We start from the raw sequence: 20,901 nt of genomic DNA, 5'->3' as shown, positions 1-20,901 counted from the left end.
TCAGCGCTATGTCAACCCTACTCTTGAACACCTCCAGGGATGGGGACTCCACCACCTCCCTGGGCAGCCCATTCCAACGCCTAACAACTCCTGGAAAGAAATATTTCCTAATATCTAGTCTAAACCTTCCCTGGTGCAACTTGAGGCCATTACCTCTTGTTACTTGGTTAAAGAGACTCATTCCCAGCTCTCTGCAACCTCCTTTCAGGGAGCTGTAGAGGGCGATGAGGTCTCCCCTCAGCCTCCTCTTCTCCAGACTAAACACCCCCAGTTCCCTCAGCCGCTCCCCATACGACCTGTGCTCCAGACCCTGCACCAGCTCTGTTGCCCTTCTCTGGACACGCTCGAGTCATTCAATGTCCTTTTTGTAGTGAGGGGCCCAAAACTGAACACAGGAATCGAGGTGCGGCCTCACCAGTGCTGAGTAATCAGTAGTGCCAGTCTCTCTCTGACTGGCAGCTCTCCAGCCACTCCTCCCCAAGCCTGTAGCGCTGCTGGGGGTTGTTGTGGCCCAAGGGCAGCCCCCAGCATTTGGCCTTATCGAAACCCCTCCAGTTGGCCTCGGCCCATCGCTCCAGCTTGTCCAGGTCTCTCTGCAGAGCGTCCCTACCCTCGAGCAGATCAACACTCCCACCCAACCTGGCGTCATCTGTGAACTGACTGAGGGTGCACTCGATCCCCTCATCTAGATCATCAACAAAGATGTTAAACAGGAGTGGCCCCAGAACCGAGCCCTGGGGGACACCACTTGTGACTGGCTGCCAACTGGATTTAACTCCGTTCACCACAACTCTTTGGGCCCGGCCATCCAGCCAGTTTTTTACCCAGAAAAGTCCTTGATATTGTGCAAGCACTGCTCAGCAACAGCTAAAACACTGGTATATCAACACAGTTTTGGTCAACAGTCTTAAACCACAGCATCATATGAGCTGCTGTGAAGAAAATTAAGTCCATCCCAGCCAAACCCAGTACAACCATCTGTGTTGTATGGTATCTGCTGTGCCCTGAGTAACTGGATGCTGCTAGTGTATATGGAGTAACTTTTCTGGAATTTTTAATATTATTCTGTGATCTGTGATGAGAACTGGCCATTTAGTCTCAGCAGTTTTCTTCCTTGTGGGGGGAAACATACAGTTATATTACTGTAAATTCCTAATTGAAACCATAATTTCCTCCAATAAAACTTGCATTATGGCTTGAAGAGAGAGAAAACTGCACAGCTCTGAATTGTTCTCCACTGCATATGTTTACATTGGCCTGGTATGGTAGAATCAAATCAGTGGCTCAGACTACAAAACCACATACCTGGCCTGTGTTATGCTGTGGTGGCAGTAGTGGCACAATTCCTGGCAAGTCACGCTGTTTGCCCTTAGGAGTGGTCAGTGTAACTCTCTTGAGGGCTGTACTGCAACTTAAACAGTGAGCTGGCCAGTTTTCAAGGAAAAATGTCAGGCTGGATTATTTTTTTTTTTAATTCTGATTCACTGCATGGCTGTGGAATTGTTACTTGGTGCAGCTGAAGGAGGAGACTGTTGGTGTTTTTTGGTTGGTGAGGTGTTTTGGGGTCTGGGTTGTTTTTTTTTTATTGGATGGTATTGCCACTGAAGACCCATCTTGCAGAAACAACATTGACTTCTCAAGTATGCAGGTAAAGTGTATTTTTTTAGACCCTTGCAGCGCAAACTGATTAGTCTCCCTGGAATAGTGACTTTCAAATGTATAGTGCAAAAATTTCCATATCCAGTATTTCTCTGCTCACAGATGCATTATTTAGATATTGGGGTTTTTTTTTAGGTACTGCAGAAATAAATAACTACAAGTCACAGAGAACCTCATGTGACATGAATTTACTTTAAAACACTGTTTGCTCCCTTATTATGCCTTTTAGTACTGTGTGTGCGCATATATATATATATATATTTTTTTTTTTTAAACAGCATGAATGTTTTAGAAACAAAGTTGTAGGTTTGTGTTGTTTTTACTTTTTTTTTAAATTTTTTTACTTTTTTTTTTTCCTCCCCTTTCTTAGTATGCACACTGGAAGACTTTTGATGCTGCATTGTTGCATCTGCATAGACAGTCAAAAGTACTTGACCTTTGTGTCCAGGCTCAAATTCTGCTAGGCATGAATGGCCTCTCATTCAGGGGCCAGGTAGCAGTTTAAACTCAGGAGCATGGTAAGCTAGAGACTTGTTATCTCATGTTTTAAAGATGAAGGGATTTTATAGGGTTACTTGGCTGCATTCAGTAGTGAATTTGACACATTTCAGTGTAGAGATCGTTACTCCAGACTCTCACTCATAATTCCTCTATACATCAGTGGTGGTGGTGCTGTGCATCTGAATGCATTATAGTGGAAAGGAGCCTGGAATAGTCCCCTCACTGCATCATGGAGCTGTATGCAGGCAAATGAACTCTTAATTCAGTAGTTTCTTGGTTAGACTACTTCTTTATATATAAGCTGGCTCAAATGTTTCTACAAATAAGCTGCAGGCTGCAATGCAGAGTTAATTCAAACATAATTTGGAATGGATGTCATAGAAATATACTCTTGTTATATCTATTCTTGTGCCGTAGGCATCATGGAAATCCTTCACCTCACTACATTTTTACTCCTCAGCTTCACTCATATTCTACCATCCCTTTTGGTTTTCCACTCTTTTTTTTCTGGGCTTGAAACTTCTCCCTTCTTGAAGATGACTTGCTTCAGTTCAAATACAAAAATCTTCAATACTTTACAATCATTTGTGTTAGCATATGCCACAGTTGGTTAAAGTAAGTCTACTCATATATGTGGTAGGCCATTCTTACTGTTGGTGGACTTCTGACTCTAATGGAGTCCTACAGCAGTAGTCCCTTGATAGCTCCCTTCCACCCCATTTTGAGTTCTTTGCTGGTGCCTTGTGAACTTCATCAGCTACAGATGTCTGAGAACATTGTGAAAATACACCAGTTACTAGGAAGTAGAAACAGAAGAAAGCTGAAGAAACAAAATTACTAGGCATGAAGAGTCTCCTACAGAGAAAACTGGTAGGTTTCTGTAAGTGGCCATCTTTTACATAAACTTGGTTTCCAGAGCTTATAGGACTTTTCACTGAATCCTGAAGTTGTTGCATTTGAAAAATCTGTTTATTGCATTCTTTTTCAGGCAGCAAGAATTATTGCCAAACTGGCTGCCTGGGGGAGGGAACTTATGGAAGGCAGTGACTTGAATTACTATTTCAACTGGATTAAAACTCAACTCAGTTCACAGGTAAAAAGCTACTTCTGTTTAAACATTACAGTGACTTTTGAAACTTTTAAAAGAACATGAATCTATAGATGTGCAGAAAAGGGTACATTTTTGGGTTTCTTTTTTAAAATGAAATTTTACTTTAATTTTTAAAATTAAACCTCCCTTATTCAAACACATAATTTTTACCTTAATATTTCTTATTTTCTACCATAGTATTTGAAATGTAAATTAGAAAGGAAATTAAGGCTTTTTGTCTTTTCTTTTGTTTAACATTGATTTTTCTTCTGGACACTGAAAAAACATGTGATGAGGTTTTTTTGTTGCCCTGTATTGTTCTGTTTCCAAGAGCTTTTTGCCGGGAAGAAAAATCACATGGCAGCAGGAAGTGAATATCAAAGATTTTTTCCAGTTTACTGTAGTACAGAGCTTTTATTTTTAGTCCCGTCTCTTGGAACAAAATAAATCCTGACTTACTTGAACAGTAGTTTTATGGCATTAGCTCAATTTGAACTGCTTACTGCTACCTTGTCCTTGAAAGATGAATTGTTCTCCCTTTGTATTCATTTTTGCAGAATTTCACTTCAATCCTTACCAAAATCTGGTGATTTGTCATTCTATAAGGTGGTGTTGTAGCAGAAGTGGATTCTGGAAAGCAGAGAAACATTCACTAGGTTTAGTAATGGTATATTTTTCATAGTTTTCCTAACTGGGTTTATTAAAGAAGTTTTTTTCCTCTGGAAGAAGAATGTTACAGTTGGAATTTCCTAGAAAGATTCGAGAGAACAGTCTTCACATTCCAAGATGAAGGTGGATAAAAGTCTTGAGTAAATCCACACTTAAATAAATAAAAACAATCTTGATATACCAGGGTCAGCTCCAGAGAGATTATTTTAGATATGATGGTGTGTGTGTGAATTAAACACAATACTATCATAATATATTGAGCAGGAAAAGTATCTAATAGATTCTTCATCTTTTTATGATTAGAGAGTTTGGAGAATTGAAAGAAACTTTGTAATGACTGTTCTGTGAAAGTGAAGGACAGCTCTGATTTTAAACTTTTATTGTTTTGCTAGAAGCTACGTGGTACAGGGGGTTCTGTGGAAGCAGGAGCAGTCTCCACAAGCGATGTGAGTATATCTTTGAAATCTGTTAATGTTAGATTTTGGGCAGGTGATACCCACTCCTTGGATTAAAGTGCAGAGCTGTTCTGTGTAGTGTCAGTAATAGAAGGTACTTGGAATCAGAACTGTATGACAGCAGAGTGCCAGGTGATGGCGCCAAGAAACAAAAGTATTTTTAAACCACCAGTTTAAGAGAATTTAGAAGTACGTATTTTACAAGTCATCTTGTGTTGTTAAAATTGTAGATGTATGTAGCATTCTCTTTGCGTATGATTTTTTTCAAGTTTTAGCAATTAATATTTGAATATTGAAATTAATATTTGAATTAATATATTGTCTGATTAGCACTGAACTGTTGGACTTGTAGAAGCAACCTGAGACTAAGAAGCTTTTGGCTCTTGGGATTTACGGAACTTAGGGTACATCAGATATTGAAGCTAACATTGCCCCTCAACCTCTGTAGCACGAAGATACACAAGAGTGCTTTCAAAGCTCTAAGCCTTTCATGTTTGAATAACTTGAATTCAGGGGGAAATGGATTGCCCTTTTCACATCAGTATTTATTTATACAAGATTTCATGTAGCTGTAATGGCTGTTGAGCTTGGAGATGAACTGTGGCAGTATAGCAAACGCTAGTGATCATCATAACTGGATTTTCTGTTTTGTTGTGGCACAACGAGACAGTTTATTGTGGTTTTTGAATGTGGAGTAGAATTCAGTTGGGTCTTTTGTTACTTTTGCAACCTGAACATGTTCAGTTTTTCAGAAGACTTAAATATGAACCTGCAATTTGTTTTTCTTCTAAGTGTAGTCATTGCTTTGAAGTGTTAGCTTCCTGTAGAGAAAAGCCTCTTAAATTACCATCTGACTGGGGTTGAAAATAGAAAAGATGAAAGACTATTATACGTGACCATGGATGGGGGGTAAAATTATGTCCTGAGCATAGAAGTTAAAGTATTTCAGTATTTCACATGCAGTTCTGTTAGGTTTTGTTAGGCTGACAGCCCTCAGTCATATAACCTTAAAAGAGTAAGTAGTTCTACAACATGCAACACCACTTGTTATGGAGCTGTGAGCTCTTCTAACTTGCTTATAAATCTGTATTCATTGTACTGTAGCACTGCATGGATGTACTGTACCACTGCAGGGTCCCAAAGTAGCAGAACTGGTAGTGCAGATATGTTCTAGGACAATTAATTTGGGTGTTGTCTTGACTTTGTTAGTGTTCTGATTTCAGATCTAGCTTGTGCAGGATTTCCAAGGAGGTCCTGACTAGTTTATTTCAGACTTAATTACAGATGTAGTTGTAGCATTTTACACAGGAAATGAGGGCTGGCATCTATTTTGAAATTTCAATTATAGTGTTGGAAGAGAATGCTTTTATGACAGTCTCATTAAAAAGAAAACTCCAAGTTCAGTAGTTCACCACAGGTTGGTGGTGCAGATAAATTAATACATTACTCAGAGTGGGAGGTCTGGATGTCTGCTTATGTCTGTTTTATTTGCATGGTGTATGAGAGTAAGTACCAACCTGGGGAAATGAATGATGATGATTTGGGGCCAGATGTTCAGACTGAGTTTTCATATAAAGGTCTTAATTCTGTGTCTCTCATCAGAGATTGATTAATCTTTATTTTAAATTCGCTTTATTGTCTCTTTGCAACTGGGATTGCCTAACCTTTTTACTCCATTTGAAGGGTTTGACCTTGCATTATGTGAGTGATCTACCATAAGACTTTCAAGACACTTAGTAAAGAAAAAGGTTTATGGAGAAAAACCCCCAACATTTTATCAGCAGCATGTCTGAGTATATTAGTTGAAGTTGAGCAAGAGAGGAAAAAAATGCCACTTCTGTTGCACCTTGGGAATCTTTCTGTTGCCATAGTGGGAGAGACAGTGTGTTGACTGAAGCCCATTTTTGAACTGCAGCCCTTCTTATGTGTTACAGCACATAAAATATATACTTCCAGAGATGAAAAGCTGTTTAATGAATCTGTCTTTGTGGCTGTTCATATAGGAGTCTGAATGAAAATAAATTCAGTGGTTCATATCTGTTTTCCTGATGGAAAAGCTTTAGTTGACTTATTCTTTTCCTAGTACAATATACTGTGCTAAGCTTTTAACGAAAAGAATAAAAAATTAAAATGCAAAGATAAACTTTGAGCATGATTTTGCATACTCGTTTTTCTAGTGTTTTTTTTTTTTTGTATAAATATACATCTCATTATGATAAGCATGGTACTGTGTAGCAAATGCCTAGGAAAATATACAACTGTAAATGGCACCACTGCTGTTCTGAGTTAGAGAATGTGAGAAGAACCTGAGCTCAAGATTCATTTTTCTATGATGACCTATAGCAAACTTCTTCAAGCTTGGTAACCAGTTTGCTGATTTATTTCCTAAAGTTTGCTTAGTGCAGTAACAATTGACTCTGTGGGCGAAAGGGCTCTGGTGGTATAATCGAACAGAAGACAGCTTCATTCCTAGATACTGAAAGAAGGCACGTTCAAATGTGCTATAAAAATCTGTTATGGTGATGTAAAATGGTATCACTTTCATAACACTTCTTTCCTATTCAGAGTTCTTCTCCATTTTAATTTTGCTTCTCACCTTTTCTTGTGAGAGTTTTTTTTCTTGTGGGTTTTTTTTTTTTTTTTACATAGCAGGATATAAAGCATTGTAAGAGTGAGCCTGTTTAATTCAGAAGTGTCACTGAAGTGTGTGTTGAAGTATGCCAGTAAAGCCTAGTTTGGAAAACTGAACTTTAGCACACTATCTAACTCTTCTTGTACAAAGTGATGTGTTCTTCTTTTCACCCAGAGTTCCCAGTATGTACAATGTGTTGCTGGATGTCTGCAGCTGATGCTGAGGGTCAATGAATATCGCTTTGCGTGGGTAGAAGCAGATGGAGTAAATTGGTGAGCATTTATTTCAATTTATATGGATATACTTGCACTTACAAGAGCACGTTCCCTAGTGACCTCTTCTGGAATAGAACTCTTCTGAAAGACAGCTGCTCTGTTTGAGTACAAAACTTACTTGTTTTCAAACATTAATACAGTCAAACAGACAAATTAAACTTGCAGATAAAGGTACCAGTGTTGAAGCTTTAATGCTACTTTACTCATGAAGAACTGCTTATATAGTTATTTGTCTTCAGCTGAAGATGGTCTGTTTTATTTAATAGAACAAGAACTAATGAAATGAACTTCTGTAATCTTCCTTGTCTTTCAGTTTGGAGTTGTTCAGTCTGAAAGTATTAGTGAAAGTTTTAGAGCTAAGCTCGATTTTTTTATTTTTTTTTTTTTTTCCCCACATACGGCTTCAAGTAGGTCATTCTTTTATCCAGATTCTCTTCATAAATAGCTCTGCATGAGGCTAGGATGTCACTCAATTTATTTAAAAAATGCTCGTCTAGAAATTATTTTTCTGCCATGCAGGCGTTATTGGGGATGGTGGCTGTACAATTTGCACTTTAAGAAAAAATAGCCCTGTACTCTGCAGTGGAGAGAAGTCAAAATTGCCAGTGAAGTGAAAGTTCAAAAGATGTTCATGTGTGTCAAGGTGACATTATTGAAAAAAACTTCTTCACCAAGAAAGTATTTTAATAAACTATTAAAGCATTACAATAAGCCTGTGTTTCAAGTTTGAATTGATCTTCATTTTGATAGCAATGATCTTGAAAGTAGATTTTTTTTTTTTTTTAAATTAGGCTTTTTTGGAGTGGACCTGTAAATTGTTTATTAAATTTTCAAAACTTTAGCTGAACAAAGCTTCATTATGATTTCTTCTTGGAGATCTGATATTACTTCTTCTCTAGTAGTGCTTTGTATATCTGTGATGTGTTATATCTATAAGCTGTTTTCTGAGAACTCACTCATTATGTAATAACTACTTCAGCTCATTTCAGACATTCCTGTGGAGAGTAACAATTAAGGAAACAAGTTCAACTTGTGTAGATTTTGTTCTATTTACTCCTTCTCTCTCTTAACTCTGAAGGAGGGGCTATGTGTACCTCCATTTCTCTGTTCTCCTAGAATGACAAATAATGCTCTAAACACGCCAGTAGAAAAAGAGCCTTGGTGAACCTGAAGATGGATACAGTACCACATCAGTTCACATGGGAAAAGGTGCTTTATGGCTGTAGGGCTAAGGAGGAAACAACTATATCTTTAAAAGATGGCTTTCTGAACAAGCTGCTTGTACAGTGATAAATGCTGGTGCAGGATACTGTGAAGTGTGTGTTGTATACTAATCCTCAGCAGCTCTTTCCAGTAAGTTCCTGTTAACCCCTTTTTATGTTTCAGGGTGAAGCAATGCAATCTATACAGTCATGATTTAAAAGCTAAATGTATATTATGCTAATTTTTCAGTATCATGGGAGTCTTGAGCAACAAATGTGGCTTCCAGCTCCAGTATCAGATGATTTTCTGTGTGTGGCTGCTGGCATTTAGCCCTCAAATGTGTGAATATCTCCGTCGGTATAATATTGTTCCAGTGCTGTCGGATATTCTTCAGGAATCTGTTAAAGAGAAAGTAACTAGAATCATCCTTGCCGCATTTCGGGTAAGTGTCTGTTGACTGTAGTCACACTGCACTTCTCTCTCAAATGAGTATGTCTCAGATGTTGCTCATGCACAGCTGTTTCTGCTAGACTGTCTCAGTAAAATGTACTGAAAGCTTAATTCTCCCTTTTTTTTTTGTGAACTGAGTTTTACTACAGGTAATAGAGATGGTATTACAAATAACAGATGGCTGCTATTCAGTGTCATCTTAAAGTAACTAGTGATTTCCCTTCTTGGTTCAAGATTCTTTTTTCTACTGGTACTAGTGTAAAACACTATTTACTAAAACCTGATGAATTTTGCCTGGTGGAGCTTTAATTTAAAAATATTATTTTAAACATGCATATGTTTGTCCAGCTGACTGACGTGGAAACTATTTTTGTCTGCTAGTCTAAAAATTCTGTCAAGATGAATGAGAATCTCCATGTAAGAGTCATTAGTTGACTCCACGTTACCTGAAAATCACTGGTTGTATTTAGGATAATCACAGAATCATTCAGGTTGGAAAAGACCCTTGAGATCTAATCCAACCATCAGCCTACTCTACAAAGTTCTCCCCTACACCATATCCCCTCAAAACTCATCTAAACGACCCTTAAACACATCCAGGGCTGGTGACTCCACCACCTCCCTGGGCAGCCTATTCCACTGCCTGACCACTCTTTCTGTGAAAAATTCTTTCCTAATGTCCAGTCTGAACCTCCCCTGTTGTGGAGATAAAGCCATTCCCCCTTGTTCTGTCACTAATTACCCATGAGAAGAGACCATCACCAACCTCTCTACAACGTCCTTTCAGGTAGCTGTAGAGAGTGACGAGGTCTCCCCTCAGCCTAATCTGGAATAACTAGGCACTGAGGCTTGATGTTTTCATTGTGAAGAGTACCAATTTGTGTTTGTGGATGCTAATTGTGCATGTGCACATAGGTTTGTGTGCATGCTTGTCAAGTGTTTATGTAATGCTAGAATGACTTGTAATACTGTTTTAAAACAGGTCTTGTATCCTGAGTACATGTAGATCTTGGAAACTGTTTTCCTGGGTGTTGATTGTGATCCAGTAGTAGGTGTTACAAGCAAATTAGGATGGGGAGAGAGGAGTTGTTGCTTACTGACTTGCTGGTCAGCAATAATGAGCTGTGTGCAGGTGCTTAGTCTGTGGCTTAGATGGTCTCTAGCCACTTTGAAAAAAATTTCTGAATAAGGTAGATTCTTACTCTGCTGAAGGAGGTCACTTGACATGAGGTATTCAGTAGGGGCTGTTCTTACTATGTGGACCTCTGTAGGTGTTCTAGCGTACTTTGAGTTTAATATTAGGATTAAGCAGCATCACAGCTTGGAAAAAAAGAAAGAGAAAAATTGAGGTGATCAGCAGTTTATATCAAACTTCTTCCAATTCTGAGGTCATAAAAAGGAGGAGAAGTAATTGCTAGTTCTTAGATTTTGTGTGTTTTGCAAGAGGAGACAAAAATGAAGCCAAGTTCTTTTAATAAAGGCTGGGAAAGAATAAGATGGTCCTGTTACAGGCTTCAGAGAAATTAATTTACCTGTTTCCTTTCTCCAACATTAAAGACTAGTGTTGTCATGAAAACGAGGTGATAAACTGGCAGCCAGGAAATAATAGATTAGAAATTAGACATCAGAGAGTGAGTTCTGAAGCAAAATTAAAATAGGAGGCAGAGGCAAAATAGCCCTTTTCCTGTGTGAGAGGCCATGGTATCAGTTTATGAAAAAAAAAAAAAAGAACCAAAATAAGTGAATTGCATAAAGGACGTAGGCTTGATCATTCCTGTGCATTACTGAAGGTATACCATGAGTCTTGACAACTTGCATACGTTTTCTCTACTATTTGATCTTTTTATTGTTTCACATGGACACTAGTGATACAGCCAGGAGCAGTCTGAGGAATATCAAGAAGGATTATAAAGCCCTGGAGGCATTGGTAAGGGACTGTGGAACACAGGTAGTTTTTTCATCAATTCTCCTGGTCAAAGGGAAGAAGTTTGAAAGGGTGAGTTGAGTCTGGCATTTCAACAGTTGGTTATAGGACTGATGCCAGAGCTTAAACCATGGGACTTGCTTTGAGAAACCTGGTGTACTGGGGACTGCTGAGGTCCACCTGTCAGAAGGGGTAGAACATCTTCAGTCATAGGCTTGCCATGCTGCTGAAGAGGGCTTTAAACTAAAGTTTCTGGGGGAGGGGAACCTCAATCCATCCCACTCCTACCAGATTGATGCCAGTGCCAGCAATAGATGCAGTAGATGCTCAGAGCCTGGAGAGGGGTCACAGGTCATCAGGAGAGCACATGAGGAGCAGCACAAAGGAATTCCAGCCACTCACTCCAGCCAGTAAGTCAGCTTCATTTCGGCCCAACTTAAATGCCTCTATGCAAATGCATGTGGCAGGGGAAGTAAACAAGAGGAACTAGAGATGTGTGTATGCCTGCAGGGTTACAATCTTATTGGCATCACAAGAAGTGGTGGGATGACTCCTATGACTGGAGTGTTGGAGTGGAAGGATACAGGCTCTTTAGGAAGGACAGGCAAGTGAGACAAGGAGGGAGTGTCACCCTCTATGTCAGAGACCAGCAGGAGCGCATGGAGCTGTCCCGATCCGCTCTTGGGGGAGGTTTCGATATGATCCCAAGAGCTAGATTAAGACACAAACGAGGTCAAATACTGTATACCCAAACTAGGTTTTTATTATTAAAAAGTGACTGGGGTAGGGATAGGACAGAATGGAAGGAAAAGGCAGAAATCAAGCAAGGATGTGGGATAGGACTGCAAGAATAGTCGCCACCGTGGATCCAGCAGCATCCCATTGGTCCTCAGTCTTCAGTTCTTCAGTGGTGGGTGCACATGGATCTGGCTTCAATGGTAGATTCACCCTAAGCAAAATTTTCTGGTGCCTTTTTAAATTCATGGTATCCACTGATTAGCATATCTGCTCGCCTTTATTTTTTTTTCTCTGGTCAGGGCAGGAACGTTTGCCTCTTATCAGTTCATTAGCAATGCATGCATGGGGTCTAGCCTACACAATAGAGCCACAAATGGCTACAGGATGGGGCCAGCTCAGCACACCTCTGCCCCTTTGAGGCTTATCTAAAGAGTCTGGACAATGCAATCACAAAGAAGTGGGGGGAGTGCATCTTTCAATACACTCCTGCCTCTCTGCGCCACATCCCCCAGCCCAATTCACAGGCCACAGCAGCTTGTCTTGGAGGTCTGCACAGGCACAAGCAAGCTTTGAGACAGTCATATGACATTTCAGTCTCTCACAGGAGCTCTGCCTGGGCATGGATGAGGAGCTGACTGAGAGCTTATAGGTCAGGATTAAAGGGAGGGCAGGGACAGGAGACATTATAGTGGGGATCTGCTACAGGCCACCCAACCAGGAAGACCAACTGGATAAGGCCCTCTATAGACAGATAGGAGCAGCCTCACATTCATGAGCCTTGGTCCTCATGGGGAACTTCAAACCACCCTGGTATCTGGTGGAGGGACAGACAACACTGCACGGCATAAGCAGTCCAGGAGGTTCCTGGAATGCGTTGATGATAACTTCCTTGTCCAAGTGATAGAGGAGTCAACAAGGAGAGGTGCTGTGCTGGACCTTGGTCTCACCAACAAGGAGGGGCTGGTGGAGAGTGTGAAGCTCAAGGGCAGCCTTGGCTGCAGTGACCGTGAAATGGTGGAGTTCAAGATTCTTATGGCATCAAGGACAGCATGCAGCAAGCTTGCTACCCTGGACTTCAGGAGAGCAGACTTTGGCCTCTTCAGGGATCTGCTTGATGGAGTGGCACAGGATAAAGCCCTGGAGGAAAGAGGGGGACCCAAGGAAACTGGTTAATATTCAAGGATCACCTCCTCCAAGCTCAGGAGTCATGCATCCTGACAAAGAGGAAGTCGGGCAAAAATGCCAGGAGGCCTGCATGGATGAACAGGGAGCTCCTGGACAAACTCAAACACAAAAAGGCATCCTACAAGGGGTGGAAGCAAGGACAGGTAGCCTGGGAGGATTACAGAGAAACTATGCGTAACCAGGGATCAGGTTAGGATATCTAAAGCCCTGACTGAATTAAATCTGGCTAGGGACATCAAGGGCAACAAGAAAAACTTCTGTAGGTACATTGGTGATAAAAGTGAGAATAGGGAAAATCTGGGCCCTCTCTGGAAGGAAATGGGAGACCTGATTACCTAGGGTATGGAGAAGGCTGATGTACTCAACAACTTTTTTGACTCAGTCTTCACTGACAAGTGCTCCAGCCACACTGCCCAAGTTGCAGAAGGCAAAGACAGGGACTGGGAGAAGGAAGAACTTCCCACTGTAGGAAAAGATCAGGTTCGAGACCATCTAAGGAACGTGAAGGTACACAAGTCCATGGGACCCGATGAGATGCATCCATGGATCCTGAGAGAACTGGCGGATGGCTTAGCCACTATCCATTGTATTTGAGAAGTTGTGGCAGTCTGGTGAAGTTCCCACTGACTGGAAAAAGGGGAAATGGAACCTCCATTTTTAAAAAGGGAAGAAAGGAAGACCTGGGGAGGTACAGGCCAGTCACTCCTGCCTCTGTGCCTGTCAAGACCATGGAGCGGATCCTTCTGGAAGCTGTGTTAGGGTACATGGAAAATAAGGAGCATGGCTTCACTAAGAGCAAATTGTGTCTGACAGATTTGGAGGCCTTCTATGATGGAGTTAAAGTGTTGGTGGATAAGGGAAGAGCAACTGACACCATCTACCTGGACTTGTGCAAATTTTGATGCTGTCCCATACGACATCCTTGTCTCTAAACTGGGAGAGATGCGGATTTGATGGATGGACCACTCGGTGGATATGTAATTGGCTGGGTGGTTGCACTCAAAACAGTTGCAGTAAATGTCTCAATGTCCAAATGGAGGGGGGTAACGAGTGGTGTTCCTCAGGGGTTGGTACTGGGACCAGTGCTGTTTAACATCTTTGTTAGTGACATGGACAGTGGGATTGAGTGCACCCTCAGCAATTTTGACAACACCAAGCTGTTGTCAAAAGCAGACACTCTGGAGGGAAGGGATATGCCATCCAGAGGGACCTGGACAGGCTTGAGGTGGGCCTGTTTGAACCTCATGAAGTTCAACAAGGCCAAGTGTAAGGTCCTGCACATGGGTCAGGGCAATCCCAAGCACAAATACAGGCTGGGTGATAAGTGGACTGAGAGCAGCCCTGTGGAGAAGGACTTGGGAGTATTGGTAGATGAGAAGCTCAACATGACCTGGCAGTGTGCGTTTGCAGCCCAGAAAACCAACTGTGTCCTGGGCTGCATCAAGAGAGTGTGGCCAGCAGGTCAAGGGAGGTGGTTCTCCCCCTTGGTTCTGCTCTCATGAGACCCCACCTGCAGTGCTGTGTCCAGCTCTGGGGCCCCCAACATAAGAAGGACATGGACCTGCTGAGGTGGGGCCAGAGGAGGCCACAAAGATGACTGGGCAGCTGGAGCACCTCCCCTATGAGGACAGGCTGAGAGAGTTGGGGTTGTTCAGCCTGGAGAAGGCTTGGGACAGGCCTTATAGCAGCCTTCCAGTACTTACAGGGGGCCCACAGGCAAGATGGGGAGGAACTCTTTATCAGGGAGTGTAGTGATGGGACAAGCGGTAATGGTTTTAAATGGGAAGAGGGAAGATTTAGATTAGATATAAGGAAGAAATTCTTTACTGTGAGGGTGGTGAGGTGCTAGAACAGGTTGCCCAGAGAGGTTGTGGCTGCCCCCTCCCTGGCAGTGTTCAAGGCCAGGCTGGATGGGGCTGTGAGCAACCTGGTTCAGTGAAAGGTGTCCCTGCCTGTGTCATGGGGGCTGGAACTAGATGATCTGTAACCCAAACCATTCTGTGATTTCTCCTGATTTGACTGTTTCACCTCTTTGGCAAGTTAATTGCCTGAAGTCTGTAATTGTAATGTAATGTTTTTCTATATCCAGGTACTGGGTACTTCTGGCTCCTTTGCATCAATTACTCTATCTCTTTACCTATTAAAATGTTTTTTCCTAATTTTTTTTTTACTTTTATTGTCTTTTATGCCTGTTTTATACATGTAACTAATTTTATACCTTAAGATTTTTTTTTTCACCGAGTAGTTTACTGTTTCTATTTAATTTGTTTCTGTTTGTGCTTTTCTATTATAACATATCCTTTCAATTTCAGTATAAAAAGCTTGAATATCTCACTATGGTATGTGATAGGTAATAATATTTGGAGTAGCTTCCACATCTTCCTATAATTGTCTTGAAGTTCTTTGGAAACTTCATCTATCTGCTCCTTGAACTTGTTGAATTTTGTCTTTTAGGATTCATTATTTGTGGTTTTCCTCTCATTAGCACTTCTAACTCTAAGTGATTTAGCATTACTTTCTGTAAATTACCTTTTACTTGTCAGTTCTTACTGAAATAGAAATGGGGTTTTTTGCACATTAAACCTAATTGTATGTAGCTATTAAAAGCAGCAATATGATTTATTTTCACTGTGAAAGTTTTAACTTGAAGTGTTCTGCCTTGATATCTAATATGATGTCTGATATCTTAGAAACCTTAGGTGTAGTGGTTCTGTGACATGTAGTCAAATTCCTTCTGTATGGTTTCATTGCTTATTTCTGGTAGATGTGAAGGCCTATTTATATGAATACTGTTCTGTTTAAGGACTTTGACTTTTATACGGAATTCATGTTTTCAGCTTTATCAGAAAGTGCAGGTGGCTAGTTCTGAACAACATAATTGGAAACTGATTAAACTGAGTAGAAATGTAATGAATAAATGACATTGGAACTTGACTATTACATTTGTGCTTGTAATTCCAGTCTTACCAACAAATTTCTGTTTGTATAAAAATGTCTAGTTGGAATATTACCAAATTCAAAAGAAGCTAACTTAATCCAGATGGTAACTCTTGAGTTGGAAAGATGACTTCAGGTTGGTTTTGTTTTGTGGTGGTGTTTGGATTTTTTTTTTTAAGGCTTTCCTGCTTAATGCTATTGCTACACAGAAAGCTAAAATGGTAATCACAGATAAAAGTAGTTGTTTATGGTAGAGGCTCTGGGATTTGGGATATAAGCCTGCCCTTTTTATTTGAATAGTCTTTGTAGTCAGCCCAATCTGATATGGAAAGTGATCAAAGCATGTGAATTAGTACTTTAGGTAGCATACCATCTAGGAGGAAAAAGATGTAAGTGACCTAAACTTGAATACAGTGGTGGTTGTGCTTCTCAGTACATACGGTTGCATTACTCTGACCTTGCAAGATGAAACCTCTCATTTTAAGTTCTTCATCTGCTGTAGTGACACATATGAATACTCCTCTCATGTATTAAGATCATTGCTAGGCAATTTATGCTACTGAATGTAGGTGTAAAGCAGCCACTGTGTGGTAGAGCCATACTTTACTACTTTGGAGATATTATTTTGGGAATTGGTCAATTCTGTCACTTAAGAATTTTGTAAACATTCAACTTTGAAACAAAGTAGTTTGTTTTTAAAGCAAACAAAATAAACACATTTTTACTTTCCTAGAATTTGTTAGAGAAATCTACTGAGAGAGAAACTCGCCAAGAATACGCTCTTGCCATGATTCAGTGTAAAGTTTTAAAGCAGCTAGAAAATTTGGATCAGCAAAAATATGATGATGAAGACATAAGTGAAGATATCAAATTTCTGCTGGACAAGCTTGGTGAGAGCGTGCAGGACCTTAGGTATGCTTTGCGGTGTGAATTTAAAAAAAAAAAGTTATATGAACATTGGTAAAACTTTTTTCTTTTTTAATATACAGAATTATGATACGTAAATGCTAGTAGATAAGGTAGAGCATACAGAGATGTTGGTTCTATATACGTGTTTCCTATTCTGAGTATTTACATGCTGAATAGAAAAATAAATCTTTAGTTTTGAATATTTTTGTAACTGATAAATTTTTAAAGGACTTGAGAGGGATCTTATAGATAGGTTTCAGTCTAAGATGAAGACTACCTGATTAGAAAACATTTGCTGTCCAGATTAATTCTGTAACTCAAGTTTAGTGGTCTTGCTCTTGTGCATAAATTGAACTGCATATTTGTAGTTCATGTCAAAGGTTTAATTGGATGAAAGGCAAGGACTGGGATTCTTGGTTGGAGAAGATAAAACCTAGAGAACAGGCAAAACAGCCAATTAAATTCCCAGATGCTGTGGTTGTGTGGCTTGAGTCTTTCCTTTTTTTTTTTTTTTTCTTTCTTCAGGAATTGTGTTTTGGGGTGGATGGAGGTGTATGTTATGCTTGAAAAGAAATTTTTTTCTTGCCTTTCATGCCTGCCTTTATTTTTAAAGTGCTGAACCCTGAGACAGCTCTCTGCAGAGAGCTGATTTCCAAATGTGTCATAGAAAGTTGTGCTTCAGCTTTGTCTTGCTAGGGACAGGCTTGGGCACACAGTTCGACTCTGTTCATAGAAGCTCAGCGAATATTTCATTTAGGTCTTTTGTGTTCCAGCTCCTTTGATGAGTACAGTTCTGAGCTCAAGTCAGGAAGACTGGAGTGGAGTCCTGTACACAAGTCTGAGAAGTTTTGGCGCGAGAATGCTGTAAGACTAAATGAGAAGAATTATGAACTACTCAAGTAAGTTTTAAAGTCTTGAATCACACAATTCTTTAATATTTTCTGTGTTTAACTGAAACTGTATCTAATACAGGTTTTACATTTCAACACGAAGTAAAGTCTAGAATGAAAGCAAGTCAGAACATCTTGCTGTTTTTAGAATGTATGGTCCTTACTCATGTATATTTTGTTTTGTTCAAATGTAAAATGATTTACTTTTATTGGTGAGAATCTATTGATGATGATGATAGAGGGAATATAGGTTAACTTGCATGTAACTTTGTGCCATTGACTCTTTTCATGCTTTCACTTGAAAAACAGCTATACTAATTGATGTAATTAAAGATGTTTTTACCATACCTTAGTCTTAGTTGTGTGTTGTGTGTCGTTGGTGATCTGGATATTGAACTCCTGTCTTGAATACTTGGGGGCTGAAAGTTGTGGTACTGTTCCATGGAAAATCTGACTTGCAGCATTATGTTACAATCTATTTTATCTTGGGACTATTTCGTGTGCTTAAATGGTTAGATGAAGTGAAGCTGAAGCTCATCTTTCCTTTTGGAGTCAAGGACTTGTTTGCTGACTTCTGAAAAGATGTAGTCAAAAGATTTCTAGGTTTTAAATAGCTTGTAGGAGCTCTTAGTTTAACTTTGTTGTCATTAAGTGGTAATATGTAGTGTTTTTCCTGTTCAGTATTTGCTAGTAAGTGCCAGACCTAACAGAAGTCAGGAGGTCGAGTGGATCATGTGAGATGTTTGAAGGCATGGCAGGAACAAGCTGATCCCGAACTTTATGTGCATTTCGGTCTGCCCTGAAGCCTCACCAAAACAAGTCTGATAAATTACTCCCTGAGAGCATATTGCTAAATGTGTAGGATTATACACTTGAAAATTTTATACGCTGCCAACTGCAATATGAAGATGTTGAGGCTAAGTATTTCCTGTAGCAATTGCAGTGTCTTGCTGTATTAATCTCTTCTGGTTCTGGAACTGTTAGATAAATCTATTGTGCTTGTGCTGCCAAAAGGACAGTCATCTACAACAGTTTCTTTAAAAAACCTCAAAAAAACCCCCCTCCAAAAAAACAAACAAAAAAACCCCACAAAAAACCAAACTAGCCTCCCAAACATGTGGTGTGGAGATTCTTACAGCTCAGAACTTCTTTTGTGTTGTAAGGCATTTGACAGACAATCCTTTCTTTGCTACAAGGTACATAATTTTATTTTCCCGTATCTGCGACTTCTTTTCTAACATTTAAGCTTACTCTTAAACTTAAATTGTTTGTTCTGCCTTCCGCTGTTATTAACTTCTTAAGCAAGTGATGCTGGACTTCTATTTTGTTCAACAATAGTTTATGGATCTTCAGTGTCTTCTGAGTAGTGTTATGGTTCAAGTTTCTGCTCCTACTTCTTGTCTAAATTAGGAATTCTTTTAAAATGAAAAGTGCTTTGTCTTTCACTTTCTGGCCTCTAGGGAGGCAGTGGCTGTGGTAATTTATTTTTACCAGAATGTGTTTTTTCTAATACCAATTGAATTTTTAACCTCCTTAACTATTTCAACTTGTTACTAATTTTCTGTGATCAGAACATGATTGTCATCTCAGCCTAGACAAATCTAATTTTCCTGTGATCCGTATGTTTAACCTTTTAAACTTATTATTAGTGCCTTCATATCTGTGTCATTTTTTTCACTCTCATTACTGATAAGAGACTAGTGTTACTGGTACCTGTTTTCCACCAAAACTGATTATACTACTTAATACTGTCTGCATTTTTGAAGTAAGAGTTGAGAGGCTCTTTTCTAATTCTTACAGCTCTGTGTTTCTGTTCACACTAACAAAATAAGATATGAAATTGCAGTCAGTTACAAGGTATAGCTTTCATCATCTCAGTCTTTGAGTTTGGACAGAACTGCTTTTTAGTCCACAACACTTGACTTGAATAAGTGACATTTTTTAGAAAAAGTTGATAGTCTTGAACCAAGAGAAATTCACAGTGGCACATACCAAAGAACTTGGTGTGCTGCTTTGTTCTCAACTGCTGAGATGCCTTTTAGTTTTTAAATTACTCTGTGTAACAGTGTTCTGCATAAAATTTTGCCCTTTTTTCCTCTATCCTGTACTGAGCAAGGCTGCTGTTGTAAGGTGAGGGTAGGAGTAGTGTTGGGGAAAGGCTGATTGATAGCAGGCTTATACCCCTCTTGCTGTGTCATGAGCAATGTGGCCTTACCACTTTTTGAATCCATAGTGCAGGATCTTGAGTGCAGGAGGTGGGAACAGCATGCAAACATGACTGGGGTCTGTCGTATAACAGAAGTAGCAGCATTTGTTGGTTTTGTGTTTGTGTCCCACCTCTGCCCTGTCTATAAATGTTTACATATTTGGTTAGTACAGTGTGTCTTGAACTCAAAACTTGTCTTGAGATCTTTTGAAAACCTTGATTATAGGTATTTGTAGATGTGGCTCACTAAACTCACTCTAGTGAATTTTAATAATTCTGTTAATTAGGGCAGTATGTCAATTCTTTTAAGTGCAACTGCACATTTGGGAAAAGTTCTATTCCAGCTTTGCTGTTTGGGTGACTTGTAAAGCATTTTTATGGTTACAGACTTTGTTATTTTAAGTTATCAGTGATTTTAAAAAAACAAACATGAAGAAAATCCAACAAAATCAAAACAAAAAAGCCCCTCTAAGTGAAACCTGTGACTTGATTGTTTCAAATCCTTTCCTAGAATCCTGACCAAACTTCTGGAGGTTTCTGATGACCCACAAGTGCTGGCTGTAGCTGCTCATGATGTGGGAGAATATGTACGACACTATCCCCGTGGGAAACGGTAAGAAAAATACCAATATGTTGTTACTCAAGAGACCAGCTGTTAGGTGTTGGAAATGTGAGAAACTTGCAAAACACACATTTCCTTGACACAGGGTGCCCAAAGCAAGCACAGAACAGGATGGAGGTCCAGTGATTTGTGTGTGTGTTTGTGGCACCAAGGAGGAATGTGAAGCAGGGTGTAGGCCGCACGGTCCCATTCTTTCATTTCAAGGATAGATTTATCTCTTGTTGTACTCTTCTGTCTCAAAAGATGATTTTTATAGCAACCTTCCAACTTTGTGCCTCATCCTCCCTTTTTTCCCACACAACCCAGCTTGCACCCCTTACACCAAGTTAACCTTGCTTCTCGTCCTCCCTCTTTTTCCCACAAAAACTACTTGTACCCCTTGGCACCATGAAGTTAATTATGTTATTACTCAAAAAATAATGACTTGACTACACTTCCACCCATTCACCCATACCTACTAAGATAAGTAGTACCCCAAGTTTGTAAATACCTAACTTGGAGGGACAATAATCCAACACCAAATCTGAGTGACAGATCAACAGGTTTGTGCTTTTCT

The 20,901-nt window shown here is 39.9% G+C and overlaps 1 protein-coding gene across 1 annotated transcript in view; it reads left to right on the top strand.

The window, feature by feature from the left end:
- Positions 1–20,901, top strand: part of ATP6V1H (ATPase H+ transporting V1 subunit H) — a 59,346-nt gene that overhangs the window by 26,218 nt on the left and 12,227 nt on the right. The window contains exons 6-12 of the mRNA XM_026842463.1: positions 3,149–3,253; positions 4,312–4,365; positions 7,181–7,278; positions 8,734–8,926; positions 16,452–16,630; positions 17,401–17,526; positions 20,235–20,336. Coding sequence (XP_026698264.1) covers positions 3,149–3,253; positions 4,312–4,365; positions 7,181–7,278; positions 8,734–8,926; positions 16,452–16,630; positions 17,401–17,526; positions 20,235–20,336 — 857 coding nt within the window. The remainder of the gene's footprint in view (positions 1–3,148; positions 3,254–4,311; positions 4,366–7,180; positions 7,279–8,733; positions 8,927–16,451; positions 16,631–17,400; positions 17,527–20,234; positions 20,337–20,901) is intronic.

The sequence above is a fragment of the Athene cunicularia genome (assembly GCF_003259725.1).
Source record: "Athene cunicularia isolate RWA chromosome 2 unlocalized genomic scaffold, athCun1 chr2_part1, whole genome shotgun sequence".
Classification (NCBI taxonomy): Eukaryota; Metazoa; Chordata; class Aves; order Strigiformes; family Strigidae; genus Athene; species Athene cunicularia.
The sequence above is the reverse complement of the archived record's forward strand: the minus strand, read 5'-3'. Positions and strand labels throughout refer to the sequence as shown.